This window comes from Agrilus planipennis, unplaced genomic scaffold (genome assembly GCF_000699045.2).
Source record: "Agrilus planipennis isolate EAB-ADULT unplaced genomic scaffold, Apla_2.0 scaffold325, whole genome shotgun sequence".
Classification (NCBI taxonomy): Eukaryota; Metazoa; Arthropoda; class Insecta; order Coleoptera; family Buprestidae; genus Agrilus; species Agrilus planipennis.
Window position 1 is genome coordinate 50,982 of NW_020439090.1, and position 22,327 is coordinate 73,308.

Consider the following 22,327-nt stretch of genomic DNA (forward strand, 5'->3'; position numbering starts at 1 on the left):
ATTTTTGTGCAAACATCAATATTTTACTTACAAAAAGTTAATAATACAAAAATAATGACTTTACACGCCTGTAACTTTTCAAGTATTGACGATACAAAAAAAAATATATATAACTTTTTTGTAGGACATCAAATAAGCTACAAAATTGCTATTTAACTTTTTCGTCTAACTTTAATAGTTTAGCTGAAAAAAAGCAAAAAACGGAAAATTTTGATTTCAAAGCTCTGTAAAAAAATCAAATAATGAAAATGGAAATTCGGCTCAATGAGATTTTTTGTTCCAAATTTAGTGTACTATAAGATATAGCCATGGATTTTATAGAAAAAAAAATTTCTTCCTGGGTTGCAAGAATAAATACGGCAAAAAAATCATTTTTCTGTGTTTTTTAAACGGTAAAATTTCAGATTGGATGATGGACCTCGTAAAATTGAAATTATGAGCTCCGCTTCTAACAGGATATTTGTTTAGACATATTTTACGATATTTTGAACGTAGTGCAAGAAATAAAATGGCACAGCCTAACCATTATACTAGGCTACAAAAAGAAAGCATTTGAAAATTTCCAACTTTAGGTAGTTCGAAAACTAGAAAACCACCCAAAATACCACCCCGTGCATTGGTTTTTACTATTTCCATCGGACTAATCGGCAACTGTGACCAGCAATGATCTACCTATTTCCTATCCCATTAGCAAGACATTTTAATTGACTTACCTACTATATAGTGTTCACTTATATATGTACATAGAAACGGTAATAAATACGCACATTCCCGAGTTTCCATTTTCAGTCGGAAACACAAAAATCTCTTTGACGATTAAACGTATATACCTATACTTACCTACGCATAGCAATAGCGAGAGAGAGAGAGAAAGAGAGAAAGGAATAACAAGCATCGAATCAAAAATTATTACGTAACATTGCTTGCTATGGGTACCTTACGTACTTGATTTATATGCAAATATAATCGTGCAGCTGAATTCCGTCTTCAACTATTCTCGTAAATCAAGTTCAACTGAAAACGATCTCTCACGTCACCTGCTGGAATCTGTTGAAATGTGAATGGTTCTGAGCGTGATCGGAATTCAAATGTGAATTAAAGTACAGGCCGTCCCAAAAATGCACAGGTACATAGATACCTCCTGATGCATTCATGATTATTGCAATAAAAACAATCAAATGAGAGATGTTTAACTTCCCATGCGTCAAAAATCGTAGTCAGAATCGCACAGAGAAAAATAGAAAAAAGGAGGAGGAATAGGGGAAGACCAATTTGGGTGTACTTAGAAGAAACAGGGAACAGCGGAAGGTTATTTTAGGTTTATTGGTAATACAATCGACTCTCGATAATTCGAAACTCGAGGGACTCTTAAAATATTAGGAATTATCGAGTGTTTGAATTATCAAATAGTTCGAAATTTAATCTTTCGAACTTTTAATCTCTATACCAGAGCCGGGCAAACTTTAACTTCGCAGGAGCCGCTACATGAGGTTAGTTTGAGTCACTTCATACCCTTCCATGAGTGCGAGAGAGTAAGCAGTAATGAATAATTTTGTTTTGTCTTTTTCTTTTCCCTTCCACTCCCATATCAAGCCCCTCCATCCCGTAGACGAGCGAAGCCACTACGTTCGCAAAACTATTGGGTTTAACTATGGAAGAGGGGACTCACCTACGAAATGGAAGGGATAAGAAAAGGAAAGAATCATCTCACTCGCACTCGTAGGATCAATGAGGAGCTACTTGGTTAACCTTGAGGAGCACTCGGGAGTCAAAAGAGCCGAGTTTGCCCGGCTCTGCTGTATACAACGAAAGAGTAACAATAACTGAAACATAACTAAACAAACCAATTCGTGCGGAAGTGTGTGTCAAACTAATCATAATAAAAACAAAAGCTCGATGATACGATGATACAAGTTTGAACTTGCCTTAAAATGTATGTACTTACAATCTTTCTGTCTCTTTCTCTCTGCAACTTCGAATTGTCGAGTGTTTAGCGCCGATGAGTTCGAATTAGCGCGTCGTTTTGTTACGTATAGCAATGATTTTTTTCGTTCGAATTACCAAGTGCATAAAAATGTATTGATTTAGTTCGAAATATAAAGAGATTTTGTAGGGAACTCGTGATAACTTTGAATTATAGAAAGGTTCGAATTATCGCAGGTTTGGATTAACGAGAGTCGACTGTAATAGAAAAAGGAAAGTACGCGTACATAGGATTCCTAAATTTAAAAAAAGCTTCTGACAATGTTAACAATGGAACATGATGTAGGGATAATACATAGATAGAAGGCTGCTTGAAAACATCCCTATCTGGAGCGACACGACAGTGTAAGTTTGTAATCAATACATAACCTTATTTACCTTATCAGCTTTTGCTGTTTTTATCCGTTTTTAGGATTAAACACCAAAGCGATTGTTTTTCGTCGAATTTTGTATTTACCACTACAAAAACCTAAAAAAAAGCGATACTGCAGACACATATCCATATTATGAATATATGTAGGTGTACGTAGCAGATAATGCGAATTCTCAACTTTTTAAGGTTCCATACCTCAAAAAGGAACCCTTTTAGGATCACTTCGTTGTCGGCCTGTCTGTCTGTTTGTTTGTCTGTGTGTCTAAAATATGAATTTTCAGCTTTTTAAAGTTCTGTACCTGAAAAGGAAAAAGGAACCCTTTTAGGATCACTTCGTTGTCGGCCTGTCTGTCTGTTTGTTTGTCTGTGTGTCTAAAATATGAATTTTCAGCTTTTTAAAGTTCTGTACCTGAAAAGGAAAAAGGAACCCTTTTAGGATCACTTCGTTGTCGGCCTGTCTGTCTGTTTGTTTGTCTGTGTGTCTAAAATATGAATTTTCAGCTTTTTAAAGTTCTGTACCTGAAAAGGAAAAAGGAACCCTTTTAGGATCACTTCGTTGTCGGCCTGTCTGTCTGTTTGTTTGTCTGTGTGTCTAAAATATGAATTTTCAGCTTTTTAAAGTTCTGTACCTGAAAAGGAAAAAGGAACCCTTTTAGGATCACTTCGTTGTCGGCCTGTCTGTCTATTTGTCTGTCTGTCTGTCTGTCTCTGTATAATATGAATTATTAGCTTTTTAAGGTTTCGTAGCTCAAAAGGAAAAAGAAACCCATTTAGGATCAGTTCGTTACCGGTATGTCTGCCTGTGTGTCTGTCTTTCTGTCTATCTGTATGCCAAGATCGTTGTTCTCAGAAACAGGTGGAGGTACCACGTTAAAATTAATATCAAATACTCAGGTCTGCAATTCTTTGGAACTGTGGAGAAATGACACTTTTAAGTCAACGGAATCAAACAATGCCGCATATTCTGACACTCGCTAGGATACTTCCTGCTGGCCTATAAAATTACGAAATTTGGCAAGAAGGAATGTCTTATAACACAAGTACATACCTAAAGGAAAAAATCCGAAATCCGTAAACGAAAATGGTTACATCACAAAAAAATATTTTTTAATTGTAACATTCTAATTATATACGTTTTGGGGGAAACATAAAACACACTCGGAAAAGAGGGAAAAACCTTCAAAATTGGATTTCCGTACGTATACCTACAAGTTTGTATGGAGCCTTGCGCGATTCCGACACGCACTTGATTGGTCCTTTTTACCTTACCCCCTCTTCCCCCCCTTTGACAAGCCTTGACTATGCAAGTAATAAGTGGGCTAGCCTGTACATGAGACACATAAAGTAGGTACTACAGAAGACGCGTTAGAAATTCTGCGCGAGTTTCGCACAAACCGAACATAATTTCGTATACCAGATACATATATTTGCAACGTTTCTATGGCACCGCAGGCCGGCGCTGTTGCTTCGTACGAAAATACAATTACGAAAACAACACGACTTCGTTACGAATTAAAGCACATGGGGAATGAGAACATATTAAACGAACAGTGACGTACGCTAAGCGACGAGACGCTACACGTCGCGATGTACACAGCCACAACTAGAACGACCTGACGAGAGCAATATTAATTATACAGGTTAATTGGATTTTATAGTAAAAGAAAATGATGAACACCACGGAGACGTACGTGTTTCGCAGGCTTCCGTTGGTGATGTGGATGTTACCGCAAATGTATGAAATCTAGGAAATGTATACAATACCGCGGCTATTTAGAGAATGTATAAAATATTGGGATCCGTCAAATAGGCATACACCATCTGGTGGCAAAATTTACATAGGAACTGTGCACGCAAATTGTAAAATTGTTTATTAAAATAATAAAACACGTTAAAAAAGTAAAAATGTTTTTGATGATGGAGTCGACGAAGTTTTCTTCTAAAGTTAAATCAAATAAAAAGTTAATATGTTTAGTGAAAAGCTGAAATAGCACTTCAGACATAGATCTTCACTCTTCACCTATATTAACTACTTTCCAAAAAAAACTAACCGTTTTATATATGTAAAAAGTATATTCGGAAAATTAGAGAAAAAAGTAAACTAATAGAAGCTTGGATGAAAGCAATAGGTATCAATGTTTTTGATGATGGAGTCGACGAAGTTTTCTTCTAAAGTTAAATCGTCTAAAAAGTTAATATGTTTAGTGAAAAGCTGAAATAGCACTTCAGACATAGATCTTCACTCTTCACCTATATTAACTACTTTCCAAAAAAAACTAACCGTTTTATGTATGTAAAAAATATATTCTGAAAATTAGAGAAAAAAGTAAACTAATAGAAGCTTGGATGAAAGCAGTAGGTATCAAAGAAGTGAATTCCGAAATAAAAATTTGTTCACGTCATTTTAATGCACATGATTATATTTCAGCAAGTATTTATCATCAGCCATAACCTTAATATTTAAAACTAGAATCATACTAAAATTATAAAGTGAGAAATTATTTATTCCTGTGTAATTGATTTAACACAATTCTAATGATAATATAAGTATTTTGAGGTTAAGAATCTACCTGCTGCAATACAACAAAGTTGCAATAATGTGTTTGCAACGTTCTCTTAAATCGGCTATGCACGTGCAAGTTATTGATATGAAATTGCTTAAATCACCCAGAATCACCTCACCAATTATATAACGTGAATCACTTTTTAAATCCGAAGTTTGTAAAAAGTAGGCAGTAAACTTGACGGAATTTGAAGGCTAGCTTCCGGATTTGTTATTTCCGAATTTTATAATGTGATTGGCATTAAAAACACGCTCACCTTCAACGAAATTTCCTTTCCGAGGCTTTGTGTCAGCCCAATCACATATTGTGTCAATACTTATCATTTTATCGTAATTTAAAAACTTGGAAATTGCACGGTACACTATAGGAACTACGATAAATTTTCCCTAATCGGCGCCATGTTTTTAGGCTCCTTCCATTTGACGGATCCCAATTGTCTCAAAATTTATTAATAAACACAAAGCCTGGGAAATGTATACATTTCCTAGGAATTCTATGAAATTCAGATATTGTACTAAGAAATGCATAAAACTAATGCTTTCTGTGAATAAAATACTCTAACATATCAGCCCGCCTCCGGCGGGCAGAAGCCTTAAATACACTCCGATCTGTCATAAATCTACCTAACGTCACCAATGCATATGTTATAGAGCATAGTTTTGGAACGTTGAAAAGCAATACTTGGCGGCCTATGACATTGTATAGACAATAATACGGCAGACTGCTTGGAGATGTATATTCATTGGCGACATCATCGTTTGATTAAGTATATTTATGACAGATTGGAGTTTATTTAATGCCCCTGCCCTGATATGTTAAGAGTATTTTATTCACAGAAAGCATTAGTTTTATACATTTCCTAGTACAATATCGGAACTTTATAAAATTCCTAGGAAATCTATACCTTTCAAAGGATGTGTGTATTAAAAAATCTTTGAAACAATATTTTATACATTTCGTAAACAGCCTCGGAATTGTATATATTTCTTAGGAATTTTACACAATTCCTAGATTTCATATATTTCCGGTAACATCTCCACTTCACTAGAGTACAACCATATACCTGGAGTTGTTAAGTGGAGAGTTAAGAACTGAATATTGGGATATTCTATTACATGCTATCATCAAAAGGCAGAAATACAACGTGGTATATGAGAATTTATGCAAATACCTTCAGTCATCTTATCATATAAATAATAAGGTGATTTACACCTTTTAAAATGATTGCTACGCTCTGTACAAAAGGTAAGTTTTCAGAAAACCATGTGATATTTTCAAATTGATGTGTTTGAAAAAATATATTCCACACACTCACAGAATTATGCATTTTCGCTAGTGTCACATAACCAGAAAAATGTCGACAATGAAATGTATATAATTTCTACGTTCAGTAAAATTTTTTGCCTTACCTGTATAATGCATGAACTTAGAAGTTAATATTTTGCCGACCTATTGATAGACGATTATCTCAGTTTTTTTGGACAGTCGCTTTTACCTCAATTTTCTTTTATTTCACGCAAACTTAACAAAATCAATGACTTACCTGTACACGCTGCCGGTGCAACTCTTGAGTACGATGTCGTTTTTCTAATTCAACCTTCCGAGAGAGAAGTTCTGAAATTTCTGCTGGTGCATCTTCTGTTATTTTTGGAGGTAATTCTTCTTCGTCTTCACTGAAACATTCCAAATACAGGTCGCTATCTTCAGTCTGTAACAAAAATTTAAAGTTTTTGTGGTGGAGAATATCAAAAAAAAAGAAAAACAAGTAAAGCTGTAAATTGTGGAAATTGTCTGGAAAATGGGTCCATCGGCTGTAGGGGGATTGTTAAGTCTTGTTCTTGCTCATTTAATCTGATACTTACGTTTTTTTTTTTAGTACAAAGTGAAAGAAATAAAAATATCGAAAAAAAAAAAAATTGTTTGTCTCTGTATGCGTTATCCAGGCACAAGAACAAAGAACATTTACTTATTCAAAAAACATTTTTGGAGAACACTTTTTTAAAACAGTAAAGTTTTTTTTTTATATTTAGTGTTAAATTAAAGCAAACTGAAAATTTTAAGTACAAAAAAAATTTTGTTCCAAGAAAAGAATATATTAAAGTTGCTTCAAATAGTTTAACTGATAAATCCACCTGAGATCATAATATTTCGTTTAGTCTTGCGTATTTGGTCTTATTTGGTTTCGGTTTTAGTCTTGGTCTTGTTCGTTCGATCTTAGTCTTGCTCCTGCTAATATAAAAACAGTTTTGGTCTTAGTCTATTTCTCAAGATCAAGACTAAGACTGCGAAGACCAAGAACAATTTTGCTCACAATTACCTCTTTACACCCACCTATAAATACCTTTTGGTGTTATAAAAAGTCATTTTTCCCTCCCCTTCGACCAATGGATTTACACGTCCCCTCCCCCGATCGTCGATCCCGTTATATAGACGTTACCAAAATTTTAAACCTTATCAAAAGCCAAAATGCTGCATTTTTAGCAATTGGGAAAATTAATAATATCTATGAAAACTGACTTACCAACTCGGGTGGTGATGGAGTCGAGTCACGATTTGAACATACATTAACAACAGAAATATATTTTTGAAAGTCTTTTTCGATTTCTAGTTTAAGAACTGGAGGCTCAAGTCCACATAAAAATACGGTTCCAAAAAAGAGCAATTTGGAAAGACGAAGCGTGAACTGGGCACCTTCCATGTCGACCTCCTTCGGGGCAAATTGAGGAATGTTTTCGTTATACATGAGAGGGGTGAAACCACTAAGGGCACTGTCCTCCGGTAGCCGAACTAGTTCGTATCCTGGAAAAGAAAATTACACTAGTCTCCTTACACTCCTTTAATCCCCAAAACAGTGTACAGGGTGAAAGTTAATATTTTTCGTAATTTACATTCTCTGGCTAATAACGTATTAATTAATTATGGAAAGTAGGTAATTAAATGATATGCTATTTAAATTTCATATCAGCAAGAATACTGACCTAATAAACTGTTTGCGATTTTAGAATACGAACAACAAAATTAAATTACTACAAAACCCCAATTAAACTTAAATAGCAAAATTATTGGTTGGCCTGCAAAATTATGAAGAAAAGGTAACGTGTGCAAATCTCTGGTTTAGTTAATTTATTAAACATCTTTACATGACTTTTCTATTAGTAAAACTTTAGTGTGGAAAGCTACAATCCAATCAATAACATCCATATTATTATAAAATTGTCTTAATTTTAATAAACATAAAACACATAATTTTAACTTACTCAGAACTGTAGTGATGTTACGGTAAAAGTAATAATATGGTGATTATATTTATATATAATAACCAGTTATTGTGTATAATCACCACTAAATTTGGTAACTATGATAAATTTTTCAAAATTTATCAAATTAACCGGTTTGTTTGCATAATTCCCAACTCGTAGTGGTAAATGTGATGAATATCATGACTAATTGAGCCAGTACAATAGAGTGCAGTTTTTTTGTGTAGTTACGAGGGTGGATTGATAAGTTTCCGGCCTAACCAAGAGATGACGCCACTAGGCCTACCTTGAGGTGACATTCTATAGTACCATCCTTGGATAGCTTGTAGCTATAGTTTCAGCCCGATCTCCTTGCTAGTGTAGGTTTGACAGCACGCTGAACAAGACGCCTCTGTGGTTTTCGTAAAAATGGAAAAGCAGGAAAATCGTGCTGTCATCAAATACTTTTATTTGAAGGGGTTAACGCCGAAGGAAATTAAAAAAGAGATGGACTCAACACTGGGGACATCCTCCCCGTCATATTCAACCGTTAAGCAGTGGGTTTCCGAGTTTAAAAAGGGTCGTGTGAGCACCTCTGATGGGCCTCGCTCAGGACGCCCCGTTGAGGTCACAACTCCAGATATGATCGAAAAAATTCATCAAATAGTGCTGGGAGACCGCAGATTGAAAGTGCGTGAGATAGCTGAGACCTGTAAGATGTCATATGAACGTGTGCAACATATTTTGCACCAACATTTGCATATGGAAAAGCTCTGTGCAAGATGGGTGCCGCGTTTGCTAACAGTCGACCAAAAATTGATTCGAAAAAACATTTCTACCGCAAATTTGTCATTGTATAAGCGTAATCCAAGCGAATTTTTGCGTCGATTCGTAACCGTTGACGAAACGTGGGTCCACCACTACACTCCTGAAACCAAAGAACAGTCTAAACAGTGGATTGGACCAGGGGAACCAACTCCAAAGAAGGCAAAAACAATTTTTTCGGCGAACAAGGTTATGGCTACTGTTTTTTGGGATGCAAGAGGTATTATATACATTGATTACCTTGCAAAGGGTAATACTATCACTGGTCAATACTACGCAGACTTATTGCAACGTTTGAGCCACGAGGTGAAAATTAAACGACCTCATCTGGCGAAGAAAAAAATCTTGTTTCATCACGATAACGCACCAGCGCACACGTCAATAGTTGCGACGGCTAAAATCAACGATCTAAAGTTTGAATTGATGCCGCACCCTCCTTACTCTCCTGACCTAGCCCCGAGTGACTATTTTCTGTTCCCTAATCTCAAAAAATGGCTTGGCGGTAAGAGATTTGCGGACAATGAAGAAGTAATCGAAGCTGTAAATGGTTATTTTGAGGAGCTTGACGAATCAGTCTATAGAGATGGCATTAATAGACTGGAACACCGCTATGAGAAATGTATCAGCCTTGGAGGAGATTATGTTGAGAAATAAAAAAAAAAAATTTTTAAAAACCTTGTTTTTCTTGGTCAGGCCGGAAACTTATCAATCCACCCTCGTACTACTCAGAAAGATATTTTTTCGCATAGTTTTCGAACGTTGAAAAATCATATGTGGTCACCTATGATATATAAAATAGACAATAATACGGCAGGCTATTTGAAGGCATATGTGCACTGGTGACGTCACTGTTTGTTTAGGTAGATTTATGACAGACTGAAGTTTCTTTAATACCCCTGTACGCCGGAGGCGGGCTGACATGTTGGAATAATGTCACGAAGTCATCTTTGTTTCAGTTTCAATGACTTGGGAATTATGAAAACAATCCGATTAATTTAATAAATTTTAAAAAATTCACCAAATGTAGTGGCGATTATGCATAATTACTGGTTATTATATGTAATCATCGAATTAATCTCATTTACAATAACAGTGATACATTTTGTTCATTCAAAAAAATACAACTTTGATACGTTTTGTGCTTTTTGGAAACCCTGCTGCACATCATGAAAATAATTTTAAAATATACCACCAATGGATCCCTACCTACCCCCACAACAAAAATTTTTAAAAATCTATAATCAGCCGTAAAACCCCTGTATAAAAAGGTAAAGTGACTGATTGATATATCAACGCACAGACTACACCCCTGAGACTCGAGACTGAAAATTTTGCAATAAAGTTCTTTGTATAATACAGGTGAGCACTAACACAAGATTTTATAATATTCAACCCCTAAAGGGTGAAAAGAGTGTTGAGAGTTTGATGTATCGATCAAGATACTTCATAAACCGCTAAGTCAAGAAACTTGAAATCTTGCATCAAGACATCATATGTACAATAGTCTCATCCGTTTTAAAATGATTTTTCAAAATGCCACCCCTAAGTACAAAGGGAAACGTTTAATACATTATAAAATTATTAAAAAAATGTCAAAGGAAAAGAGGGCTTAGGTTTCCAATCCCGCACTACCTACAAAGATGCCGTCCAATGTTGGGCTAGTGCTTAGCACTTGTAACGACTCACAATATCTCCTTTTTCGCTATCTGAGGGCAACAATGCAGTTTACTCCACAACAGAATCCGAATGATATCGAAAATCAATTTAGTAACAGAACATGTCAAAAGCAAAACTTTTAAGACCATTAACAACCCTCTAAGCTTCATTTTTCCCTTACCCACTGGAGAGGCTTGTCACAAACACAAACAGTGAAGATTTCAACACAAGCTGTGGTAAATGACTAAGTCTTTGCATTAACACTTCACACTTGAAATATTAAATCAGTTAGTTTTAACGTTAACACCAAATACACGCTCCCTTAAAAAATACTTTTTATTCTTTATTAATTTGTATTAATAAAAATTATTTTTTCAAACACTTTCATTATTTATTAAATGATTAAATGAATTGTTGCTTTACGAGGGTGGATTGATAAGTTTCCGGCCTGACCAAGAAAAACAAGGTTTTTAAAAATTTTTTTTTTTTATTTCTCAACATAATCTCCTCCAAGGCTGATACATTTCTCATAGCGGTGTTCCAGTCTATTAATGCCATCTCTATAGACTGATTCGTCAAGCTCCTCAAAATAACCATTTACAGCTTCGATTACTTCTTCATTGTCCGCAAATCTCTTACCGCCAAGCCATTTTTTGAGATTAGGGAACAGAAAATAGTCACTCGGGGCTAGGTCTGGAGAGTAAGGAGGGTGCGGCATCAATTCAAACTTTAGATCGTTGATTTTAGCCGTCGCAACGATTGACGTGTGCGCTGGTGCGTTATCGTGATGAAACAAGATTTTTTTCTTCGCCAGATGAGGTCGTTTAATTTTCACCTCGTGGCTCAAACGTTGCAATAAGTCTGCGTAGTATTGACCAGTGATAGTATTACCCTTTGCAAGGTAATCAATGTATATAATACCTCTTGCATCCCAAAAAACAGTAGCCATAACCTTGTTCGCCGAAAAAATTGTTTTTGCCTTCTTTGGAGTTGGTTCCCCTGGTCCAATCCACTGTTTAGACTGTTCTTTGGTTTCAGGAGTGTAGTGGTGGACCCACGTTTCGTCAACGGTTACGAATCGACGCAAAAATTCGCTTGGATTACGCTTATACAATGACAAATTTGCGGTAGAAATGTTTTTTCGAATCAATTTTTGGTCGACTGTTAGCAAACGCGGCACCCATCTTGCACAGAGCTTTTCCATATGCAAATGTTGGTGCAAAATATGTTGCACACGTTCATATGACATCTTACAGGTCTCAGCTATCTCACGCACTTTCAATCTGCGGTCTCCCAGCACTATTTGATGAATTTTTTCGATCATATCTGGAGTTGTGACCTCAACGGGGCGTCCTGAGCGAGGCCCATCAGAGGTGCTCACACGACCCTTTTTAAACTCGGAAACCCACTGCTTAACGGTTGAATATGACGGGGAGGATGTCCCCAGTGTTGAGTCCATCTCTTTTTTAATTTCCTTCGGCGTTAACCCCTTCAAATAAAAGTATTTGATGACAGCACGATTTTCCTGCTTTTCCATTTTTACGAAAACCACAGAGGCGTCTTGTTCAGCGTGCTGTCAAACCTACACTAGCAAGGAGATCGGGCTGAAACTATAGCTACAAGCTATCCAAGGATGGTACTATAGAATGTCACCTCAAGGTAGGCCTAGTGGCGTCATCTCTTGGTTAGGCCGGAAACTTATCAATCCACCCTCGTATTAAATTGATAATTCATATTTTTACCACAGGTTACGGTATGGTTTAAATTGGTTTCTCTGATTACTACACGGTACACATTATTCCACAATTTAAAGATGAGTTATTTATTTATTCGTTTTTAAAATTTTAAATAGATATTTAATGTTGATTGCAATTATTTTGCTTGTTTTTTACTGCAGCGATATTGTTCGTCTTTTGATGTTAAAACAAACATTTATTTTAAAGTTGATTGTAAAATATATATTAGCAATGCATCTGGTAGCACATTAACTGAACATTTTTGTAATAGGTCAAGAAAATGCTTTTAAATTACAACCTCGAATAGAATTTTTTTCTTGTACCCACTCGAATTTTAAACATCGTATGCAACGTATTTTAAGCATCTAACTATTTTCATAAGACATCTGATAAATTCTGTATTTTATTTACATTCACCACCCTATACGACTCACTGTTAACTAAAATCCTTTTAATTGTTATTAGACGTCTAAGGGGTTCACAATTGACCCACGTCAAATAAAATCCCCCAAAATCCGTAGAAATGCACATCTGTCGCATTTTGTACGAAAATTAGAGTTTCTGCGTAATGTAACGGTCCGAAATTTACAAGGAAAAGGGCGAGAGCTAGTAACCCGATGATTAATCATCGGACGTAATCCAATGAAACAATTAGTGGTGACAGAAGTGCAGGGTGCGGGATCAAATCCCATTATTATTCGAACGCTTCCCGCACCGTCTCACCCACTAATCCCCACTTTTAAGTGAAGACACTATACAGGGCGATTTTTAAAAAGTACGCGGCTATCTATTATAATTGGAAAATTATATATTAGGTAAATAAGTAAANAACGTAACCTACCAAATTTTTTGGAGTGATTTTTGTCTTTTTTGGGTTAGGATTGATTAGTTTCTGTTTTAGTATCGATTTTTTACTTCCATCTCAAAAAAGTTACATTATAAGCATTGGTCGCAACGTAAATGTTTTCGGACTTTGCGCCAGAATATACTAAACATATATTTCTCTGCGATTTCTTTTCAATGTTATCTTCTAATAAATATGACGCCCAACACCTCCGCCATATTTTATTTTTATTAGCTAATTGTTTTAGTTAACTTTATAGTAGGCAGGTATTTACATGAATAGAAACCAAAGAGCGAAAAAATTAAGTCTATTTTAAATACAAACGAAACTAACTTAATTTCACTTTTAGATTGGCTAGTAATTAAGAAGTAAGTAAGGGACTTTTTTACAAAAAAGTATGTTACGCCTTTCGAACCATATAATGCCTTATTATTCGTTAATAAAATCTTCTATGAGGCACTAAGAATAGATAACCAGTGTACCTAAGACATGTGAAATGTAGTAGGAATTTTCCTTTAGTCTTTAGGGAGTGTACCAAAAAAGAATTTGAAATTCCGCCCCTGAAAGGGCGAAAAGTACAACCTACGTCCCAAACTTGTGGACTTAGAGATTTGAAAGGGGAATTGTTCTAGTGGTATACAAAGGAGAAATGTTCTGAAATTTACTCTGTAAAGGGATGAAAAAAGGCGGTAAATTTTCAATGGAAACAGAACATAACATATTTACATTTTTTATATTCTACAAATTAGTTACCTATGTGAAAGTTTGAGGGCTATCAACTTTTTATCTCAATGGCATTGAAACAATTGAGATTCGAATATGTTAAAAAGTAAATTATTATTAAACTGTAATCATCGAGGTAAAACTATCAAAATACGATATAAAAGACTCGTTTATCAGTGGTATTTTTTAGGTCTTTGCAAAAATGAAAACTTGTTGACTACAGGGTCATAATATGCCTATAATATGCAATATCTACTAAGTATGAACAGTCAAAAATAAGAATATATAAAGAAATATCAAATGATTAACGAGAGATTGCAATAATTTGTATTTCATTAAGTATTGTTAATTGTTTTGCATAGTATTTGATTTCTTTACAGTTCCTTTAAGTATATTCGTTTTGTATTAATTGTTAGGTTTATTTGTAGTATAGGATCATTTGGTTTGATTATCAACCCTTTTAGTTTATACTTTTCTTCATTTTTTCTCTAGAAAAAAATTAATTCTAAAGTATCATCATAGGATCGCCTGTTCGAAAGACTTGTTGGACACGCGTGTCTTCCCTAACGATCCTCTGCATTTTCTTAAAAATTAGAACAACCCACATCCCTATGTATCTGCGAACAGTAGTGTCATTCACCTTTTCCCCTGTCTCTATTTACTCCTATTCCTGCTTTTAATATATCTGCAATTCATGTCTCACAAAAATTCCTACCACCCTATCACCTTTTCTTTTAATTGACTAACGCAGCGCCCTATTTTTTCCTAATACTTTTTCTAATATATCCTAATTTCTAACCTTTTCTATCATCTGCCTACAGAACACTCTAAACGGTTGTAACTTTTACGTACTGCCTTGAAAATATAAATCACCCTGTACATTTCTAGATTACGGGAAAGACAAAAACCATCCACTTACCTTCCCTCGGCTCTGTAATAAATGACGAAGCGACGCTTTTATCCAGCTTTTCCAGTAAATTCATAAGGGACGCTAAGCGAGCCCATGCGTCTCCGGGAGGCCTGTCAACAAATCAATAATTAATTACAATTTCAAATAAATAATGCATAAGTCGAATGAGACAAGACTGTCTCTATAATCCAATTTATAAGATAAGAGGCAGATTATAATTGAGTAATATACACCTTCGACTATTTCATATTTTTTATTTCATATACCTACAATAACACTATTGAGTAATTACGTGTGGATAATTATTCAACAAGATACAATCAATATTCTATCCTTCATATTGCTGTAAATATATTACAACGAGCAGAGTTGCCCACTGTCCATGTTTCGCACCCGTACAACGCCGCGCTCCAAACATACACCTTTAACAACCTTTTTCGAATTTCTAAATTAACCGTTCGCGAGCATAGAAGTGACTTCTTTTTATTACTCCCTACTACTCCTTCCGTCTTGACTTATCTGACTTCCTAGGTATCTAAAATCAGCCACTTCTTCTAATTTTTCGTCTCGTATCTTTATATTCGCTCTTTCTCTACTTTTTCTTCCCTTGCATACTAGTATTTTAGTTTTAATTTTATTTAATTTCGTACAGTACTGATCTGTCAGTACCGCTTCCATTTTATTTAAAGCTATCTCTAAGTCCTCTTTGCTAGATGCTAATACTGCAAATAAATATATTATTATATTAATTTGATGAAACACAATTGAAACGAAAAACACCTATTGCAACAAATAAACACCGAAATACACACATATTTATAAATTACATTTTTAAGGTAACCCAACCCATCTCTAACGTAACCTACCAAATTTTTTGGAGTGATTTTTGTCTTTTTTGGGTTAGGATTGATTAGTTTCTGTTTTAGTATCGATTTTTTACTTCCATCTCAAAAAAGTTACATTATAAGCATTGGTCGCAACGTAAATGTTTTCGGACTTTGCGCCAGAATATACTAAACATATATTTCTCTGCGATTTCTTTTCAATGTTATCTTCTAATAAATATGACGCCCAACACCTCCGCCATATTTTATTTTTATTAGCTAATTGTTTTAGTTAACTTTATAGTAGGCAGGTATTTACATGAATAGAAACCAAAGAGCGAAAAAATTAAGTCTATTTTAAATACAAACGAAACTAACTTAATTTCACTTTTAGATTGGCTAGTAATTAAGAAGTAAGTAAGGGACTTTTTTACAAAAAAGTATGTTACGCCTTTCGAACCATATAATGCCTTATTATTCGTTAATAAAATCTTCTATGAGGCACTAAGAATAGATAACCAGTGTACCTAAGACATGTGAAATGTAGTAGGAATTTTCCTTTAGTCTTTAGGGAGTGTACCAAAAAAGAATTTGAAATTCCGCCCCTGAAAGGGCGAAAAGTACAACCTACGTCCCAAACTTGTGGACTTAGAGATTTGAAAGGGGAATTGTTCTAGTGGTATACAAAGGAGAAATGTTCTGAAATTTACTCTGTAAAGGGATGAAAAAAGGCGGTAAATTTTCAATGGAAACAGAACATAACATATTTACATTTTTTATATTCTACAAATTAGTTACCTATGTGAAAGTTTGAGGGCTATCAACTTTTTATCTCAATGGCATTGAAACAATTGAGATTCGAATATGTTAAAAAGTAAATTATTATTAAACTGTAATCATCGAGGTAAAACTATCAAAATACGATATAAAAGACTCGTTTATCAGTGGTATTTTTTAGGTCTTTGCAAAAATGAAAACTTGTTGACTACAGGGTCATAATATGCCTATAATATGCAATATCTACTAAGTATGAACAGTCAAAAATAAGAATATATAAAGCCTAAATTTATTTACAAGTAAATTTATATAAGGAAATAAGTTATCATGCTAATAGCCCGATTATAAAATGAGCCGTTATTAGAGTTATAGGGTTCGAGCTTTAATATTTGCTGTTTTGGTTTCTTCTTTTCGCATTTTGTACTTAAAAATGAGCCTACTTGAACAGCGAAATATATAATATAGAATTTATTTTATTGAATAGGGATAGGGTATTAACTTAAAAGCCTATCGCGCACTAAAAACTTTTGTCATGGTGTTCAAATCCATCTTCCCGAATGACAAAACTTCGCGATTGTCGCCCTATGTGCACCCAAATAAGATATCTTGCGTGATGTGACAGTGACAATAAATTTATTGTCACCGTAACAATAGTTTTTATAGGGATACGACAATCAGTAAAACTGTAGAGGGCCACATAGAACATTTTTGTCGTCCCGACATAATTGTCGTTCAAACATAGTGGGAACCAACTCTTACAGTATAACAAAAATATTAATTTCCTTTCGAAATGAGTATAAGCAAACATTATTACAAATTGAACTAAATCAGCAAATTTACTTACCCCACTCTGTAGTCTTGGGTGGATGGTGGCGGATTCCACACACTACTATGACACAGCATCCAATCGCACCAAACTTTCACAGCTGGTAACAAAACTAAAATATCTTCAAACAGTGAACTGTTTCTAATGCTGCTGGTGTGCTCTTTGTTTGTTTTGATATACTCCTGGAGTAGCAAGTTGCACCGTTCTAGGATCAAGTTAAACATTTGCAAGGACACAACAAGAGCGCGTTCTTGCAACTCGGATCTGTATCCTGGTTGAGCTTGCAGTTGTGGATCTGAAACAAAAAAGACTTGTTAGTTATGAAACATTCATAAATTTGTGAAACAATTTAAATACTATATTCTTATTCTACATTAAATCCTTCCAAATGATGTTTTTAATGGTTATTTACACGTAAAAGGGAGCTATTGCATAATTATTTAATTATTATTATTATGTAAGACCTTCCTTCTTGTCCAATTTCATGATTCTAGGTCTATGGGAAGTACCCTATAGGTTTTGATGTGTGAAAATATGGCTCAAATGGTTGTATCTTTGGATTGCGTTGACTTAGAAGCTTTTTTTACCGCTTTAAGGGGTCGCATACATAAGTATTTAATATTAATTTCAACTTGATACCTCCACGCGTTCCTGAAAAAAAGGGTCTTGACAGAGAGACAAACAGACGGACGGTCGGACTACAAAGTAATCCTAAATGCGTTCCGTTTTTTCCTTTTGAGGTACGGAACCCTAAAAACCAAACGAAATGGTGAAAACATGTTTTCAATGTATTGTAGACTTTGATCTTCAATATAAGTTACTGAATCACTAGCTCGCGGTCGAATGATACAAATAAAGTGAAAATATAAATAACAAACTAAATAAAAGCACGCATTCCTGAGAATAACGGTCCTGACAAACAAACTAACGGACAACAAAGTGATCCTATAAGGGTTCCGTTTTTTCCTTTTGACGTACGGAATCCTAAAAACCAAATGAAATGATGAAAACATACTGAATCACTAGCTCGCGATGAAATTATACAAAGTGAAAATATAAATAACATAAAACAAAAACATTTTTATTTCTGAATGAGTAGTTTGTATAATTTAAAGCTGAGGTAAAAGGGTACAAATACAAGCACTATATCGAAATAACAATTAATTTAGTATAGTAATCAATAAATAATACAAATTCGACGTTTTCATATATAATCCAAGTTATCAATTTTCATTAGGTAAGTTTTTTATTACACTTAATTGTTTGTTTTTCATTTTTCCTCTGATAGAATTATCCGGCGTCATTATCCGATACCCAACCGGATCCTAAACAAACGGCCGGATCTGCCGAGTATAGGATCCAAACAGGGTACCCGACCCATCTCTAGTCTTGAATAAAGCCTTTAGCTGTTACATAGGTAATAGGACGGTGCAATTGTTCCAAGTTAGCGTTTTAATATTTACGAATGAGAGTGGTTTTTGAACACGGTATTTTTGATAGCTAAGAAGATGTTATCGCATTTAAGCAAAACCAAATCGAAAGCGAAATCAAAAACAGTACATCTGACTCGAGCTTTTTGTTGACTGGTTTGTTTGCATACTGCCGAAATGTACCAAAATATTCGGAACACCTGAAGGGCAACCAACCAAATAACGAATAATAAATAAAGCGGCCGTAAAAACTGAACATGGACAGCGGTCTGAGGTCTGTCACTGAAAAAAAAAAATGACAAGTTGATGGAATAAGAGCAGATGGATCTTTGAGTTGTGGATAAAGGAAGAAAAAAACTGGATTGTTGCCCCTGATGTAGTAAGGCAATGAAAAAACTGTTTACTAAAGGAAGATTGGCTGATCGAGGGGCATCGATCTCTACCTCCGGACAGAAACCCCATGAAGAGGTCGTTGCCTAAAAACAAAAGTTATTGCTACACTCTTACTACAAAGGTTTTAATTTAGAGCAATTGTTTTTTACACAACAGAGTTAATTTTAGAAATTTGGTAGAGAATATTAATTAAAAACTGATTCGTAAAGTGAAATATCAACCAATCATGGACTAACAGTTTGAATAAGCCTGAACCGGAAATCAATTATTATATGTCTACTGAACTGCATGAACAAAAAGCCAACCAAATGAATATTTCCAAAACAGATTCCTGACATTTCTCTGATCAATCTAGAACATATCGTCATTTTCATTTCTCCAAGGTTAATTATATATAATTAATATGGATGTGCCCTTATCGTATTAAGTATTTAGACGTTTTAATTATTTTTATTTAATATTACTAATAATGAAGGCACTATGAGATGTGTTTTTAAAGAAATTTGGATACGGTTCCCTCTTGGTAAGATTTAACGTGATTTTATCGAAACCTTCACCCCTTTTAATCGCATGTAATTAATGAACGTTCCCTGATGTGATCAAAATCGAATGTGAGAACTTTTCCGAAATAAGTGAAGGGATGGAGCGATAATACTGTCGCAACATTTATCCCTTTCTATTAAATAAAACCATTAAAATCCGGCATTTTTCTTACACGATTAAATAGATAAGACTAAAAATGAGGCAACGTTGTTGTATAACTGGATATTTAAGTGGATTTCAATAAAATGACTAATAACATCAATCATTTAACTAATTGGAATACGCCCACACTTATAAGTAATTTTTTGTCATCCCCCAATTTTCCGCCCTTACAGCGGAATATTTTTTTAAATTTAAACGGGACCACTCTTTAGATATAAGCTATTCAATAACAAAGAATCATTAAAATTGGATGAAAATTGGCGAAGAAACCTTCAAACAGCACTCGACTTGTAGAGTTCTAATCTCATTCTGATAATGTTCAGAACTAATCCGATAAAAACAACCCATTGTAAAGTGCGACTAAATAAGATCTAACTTAAAGACCAAGGAAATATTTTGACGATCTGATTGAATATTAGCTGTATTATAAAGTAATGAAGTTAAGTTGAATAAGAAGTTCATGGTGATCAGAATTTCCATTTCATCTTTTCTTTTCTCATCTTTTCTTCATAAGAACCTTCCTCGGATTTGAAAAAATATTAAAAAAAAAAATATCGAAATTGGTCCAGCCTTTCTTGAGTTTTGCGCTTAGCAATCCATTTTTATACATATAGATTACAAACATCATCATCATCATCATAAGGTCGTCAGTCCTAAGACTGGTTGGACATGCATCTCCACTTTTTCCTATCCTGCGATAATCTTCGCATTTCCCTAAAACCAGAACAACCCACATCCTTAACTATTTGCGAACAGTAATCTAATCTAGGTCTACCTCTACCCCTCCTAACTCCTGTTTCTGCCTCTAATATGTCTCTGACTAAACCTTCATGCCTGAGAAGGTGTCCTACTAACCTAACTCGCCTATTTCTTCCATAGAATCCTCTGTTCTCTTACTCTTTCTAATACCTCTTCGTAGAAAATTGCTACATTCTGTGAGATTCAATAAATGCCTAAAACAAACTGATGCTTTTCTGATTCGGGTCTAAAGGTTAGAACGGTTATTGGAGTTGCTTCCTAACGTTTCATTACCACGAGTGGCGAATTTCGTCAGAGGTCCTTCCATTTCGATGCTCCACATCCAGGCACTCTTGCTAGCTAAACGTTAAGAAGCAGTTCGAACACACGACGGCTCTTAGACCCGAATCACACCTACCAGTTACGAAAACCTTTGACTCGTATTCTGATGGCTATTTTGAACAATTTTACGGTAAACTGTCCAACCCTTTTTAGAATGCAACAATTTAATTAAGATCAAGTACCATTTGGATCATGAATTTCGTATTCTGTTAAATGTTCTAACAATACATGAAAAGACCCTAAATGAAACGTACTTCCACAGCGGGTTTTCTTCAACACCCGTTTAATTCGTTGTGTTTATTAACGGTCATTTTAAAAAGATCATAAATCGGTAGATAATTATGCGCCGGTTTCTTTCAATCGCAACGGTAGCGACAAGGCGAAAGAAAGTGATTCAATTTTGCTAATGAAGAAACGATGGCAATGACAATGACCCTCGTTGTCACCATCATTAACATCATTGGCCTGGAACGAATAACACTGTTGCGTGCCAAGTTCATCCTTTCTTCACGTACGAAATTACTTGTACCTGTTCGGTGCGGACTGTAATCACAGTAGGCAAACTACGGCCAATTTTGTACCGCACCGTAAAACGCGAATGAAACACACATAAAAGGGGTTTAAAAAAAAAAACAACTGAAGTATCCATACTACGTTTGTATGTCTAAAACTATATATGTATATAAAAGAAAGTCGTTTTAGTTACACTATTTATTACTCAAGAACGGCTGATCCGATTTGGCTGAAAATTGGTGGGGAGGTAGCTTAGAACCAGGAATCGAACATAGGATAATTTTTATCCTGTTCCCGTGGAAAAAACGTGGTATAAGAAAACGCAACTGTCAGCAAAACGATAAATTTATCAGTCAAAACATCAGTCTAGCCAAATAAAACAATTCGAAGTGGTCAGTATTCTGTCGAAACTGCCACACGCGGATCGCGATTTCGATCTTTTTGGACCTCATCAGCGCGTCGCAGACAACTCCGATAGAACACGGACCAACTTTTACCTGCTGTCTTAACAGCGCATTTTAGAAAATACCACAAATGGCGTGGTAAACGCCATCTGTACTACGATGCTACATTTTAGGATTACGTATGCTCCAACAAGGTCCATTTAAATATATGGATATCTACTTCCTGAAATGAATCCCGGCGTAGCTAACCTCAAGGTGATAGGCACGTTATTCGATTATGGTAAAAGTGCTTCGATGATTGGAAAAAACGTTGGCACAAGTGTATAATATCTAATGGGGATTTCTTTGAAGGGGACAAAATAAATATTCATGAATAAAGAAATAATTTTTGACCACTTCGAATTATTTTATTCGATTACGGTAACGTGCCTATCACGTTGAGGTTAGCTACGCCGGGATTCGTTTTAGCACGTAGATATCCATATATTTAAATAGACCTTGTTGGAGCATACGTAATCCTAAAAT

The 22,327-nt window shown here is 35.0% G+C and overlaps 1 protein-coding gene across 1 annotated transcript in view; it reads right to left on the reverse strand.

The window, feature by feature from the left end:
- The window catches only part of LOC108742138, a 132,563-nt gene that overhangs the window by 14,540 nt on the left and 95,696 nt on the right, over positions 1-22,327 (reverse strand). Inside the window, exons 12-15 of the mRNA XM_025977413.1 lie at positions 17,296-17,572; positions 14,860-14,960; positions 7,442-7,719; positions 6,464-6,628 (exon numbers count right to left, since the gene is read on the reverse strand). Of these exons, the coding sequence (XP_025833198.1) occupies positions 6,464-6,628; positions 7,442-7,719; positions 14,860-14,960; positions 17,296-17,572 (821 nt within the window). The remainder of the gene's footprint in view (positions 1-6,463; positions 6,629-7,441; positions 7,720-14,859; positions 14,961-17,295; positions 17,573-22,327) is intronic.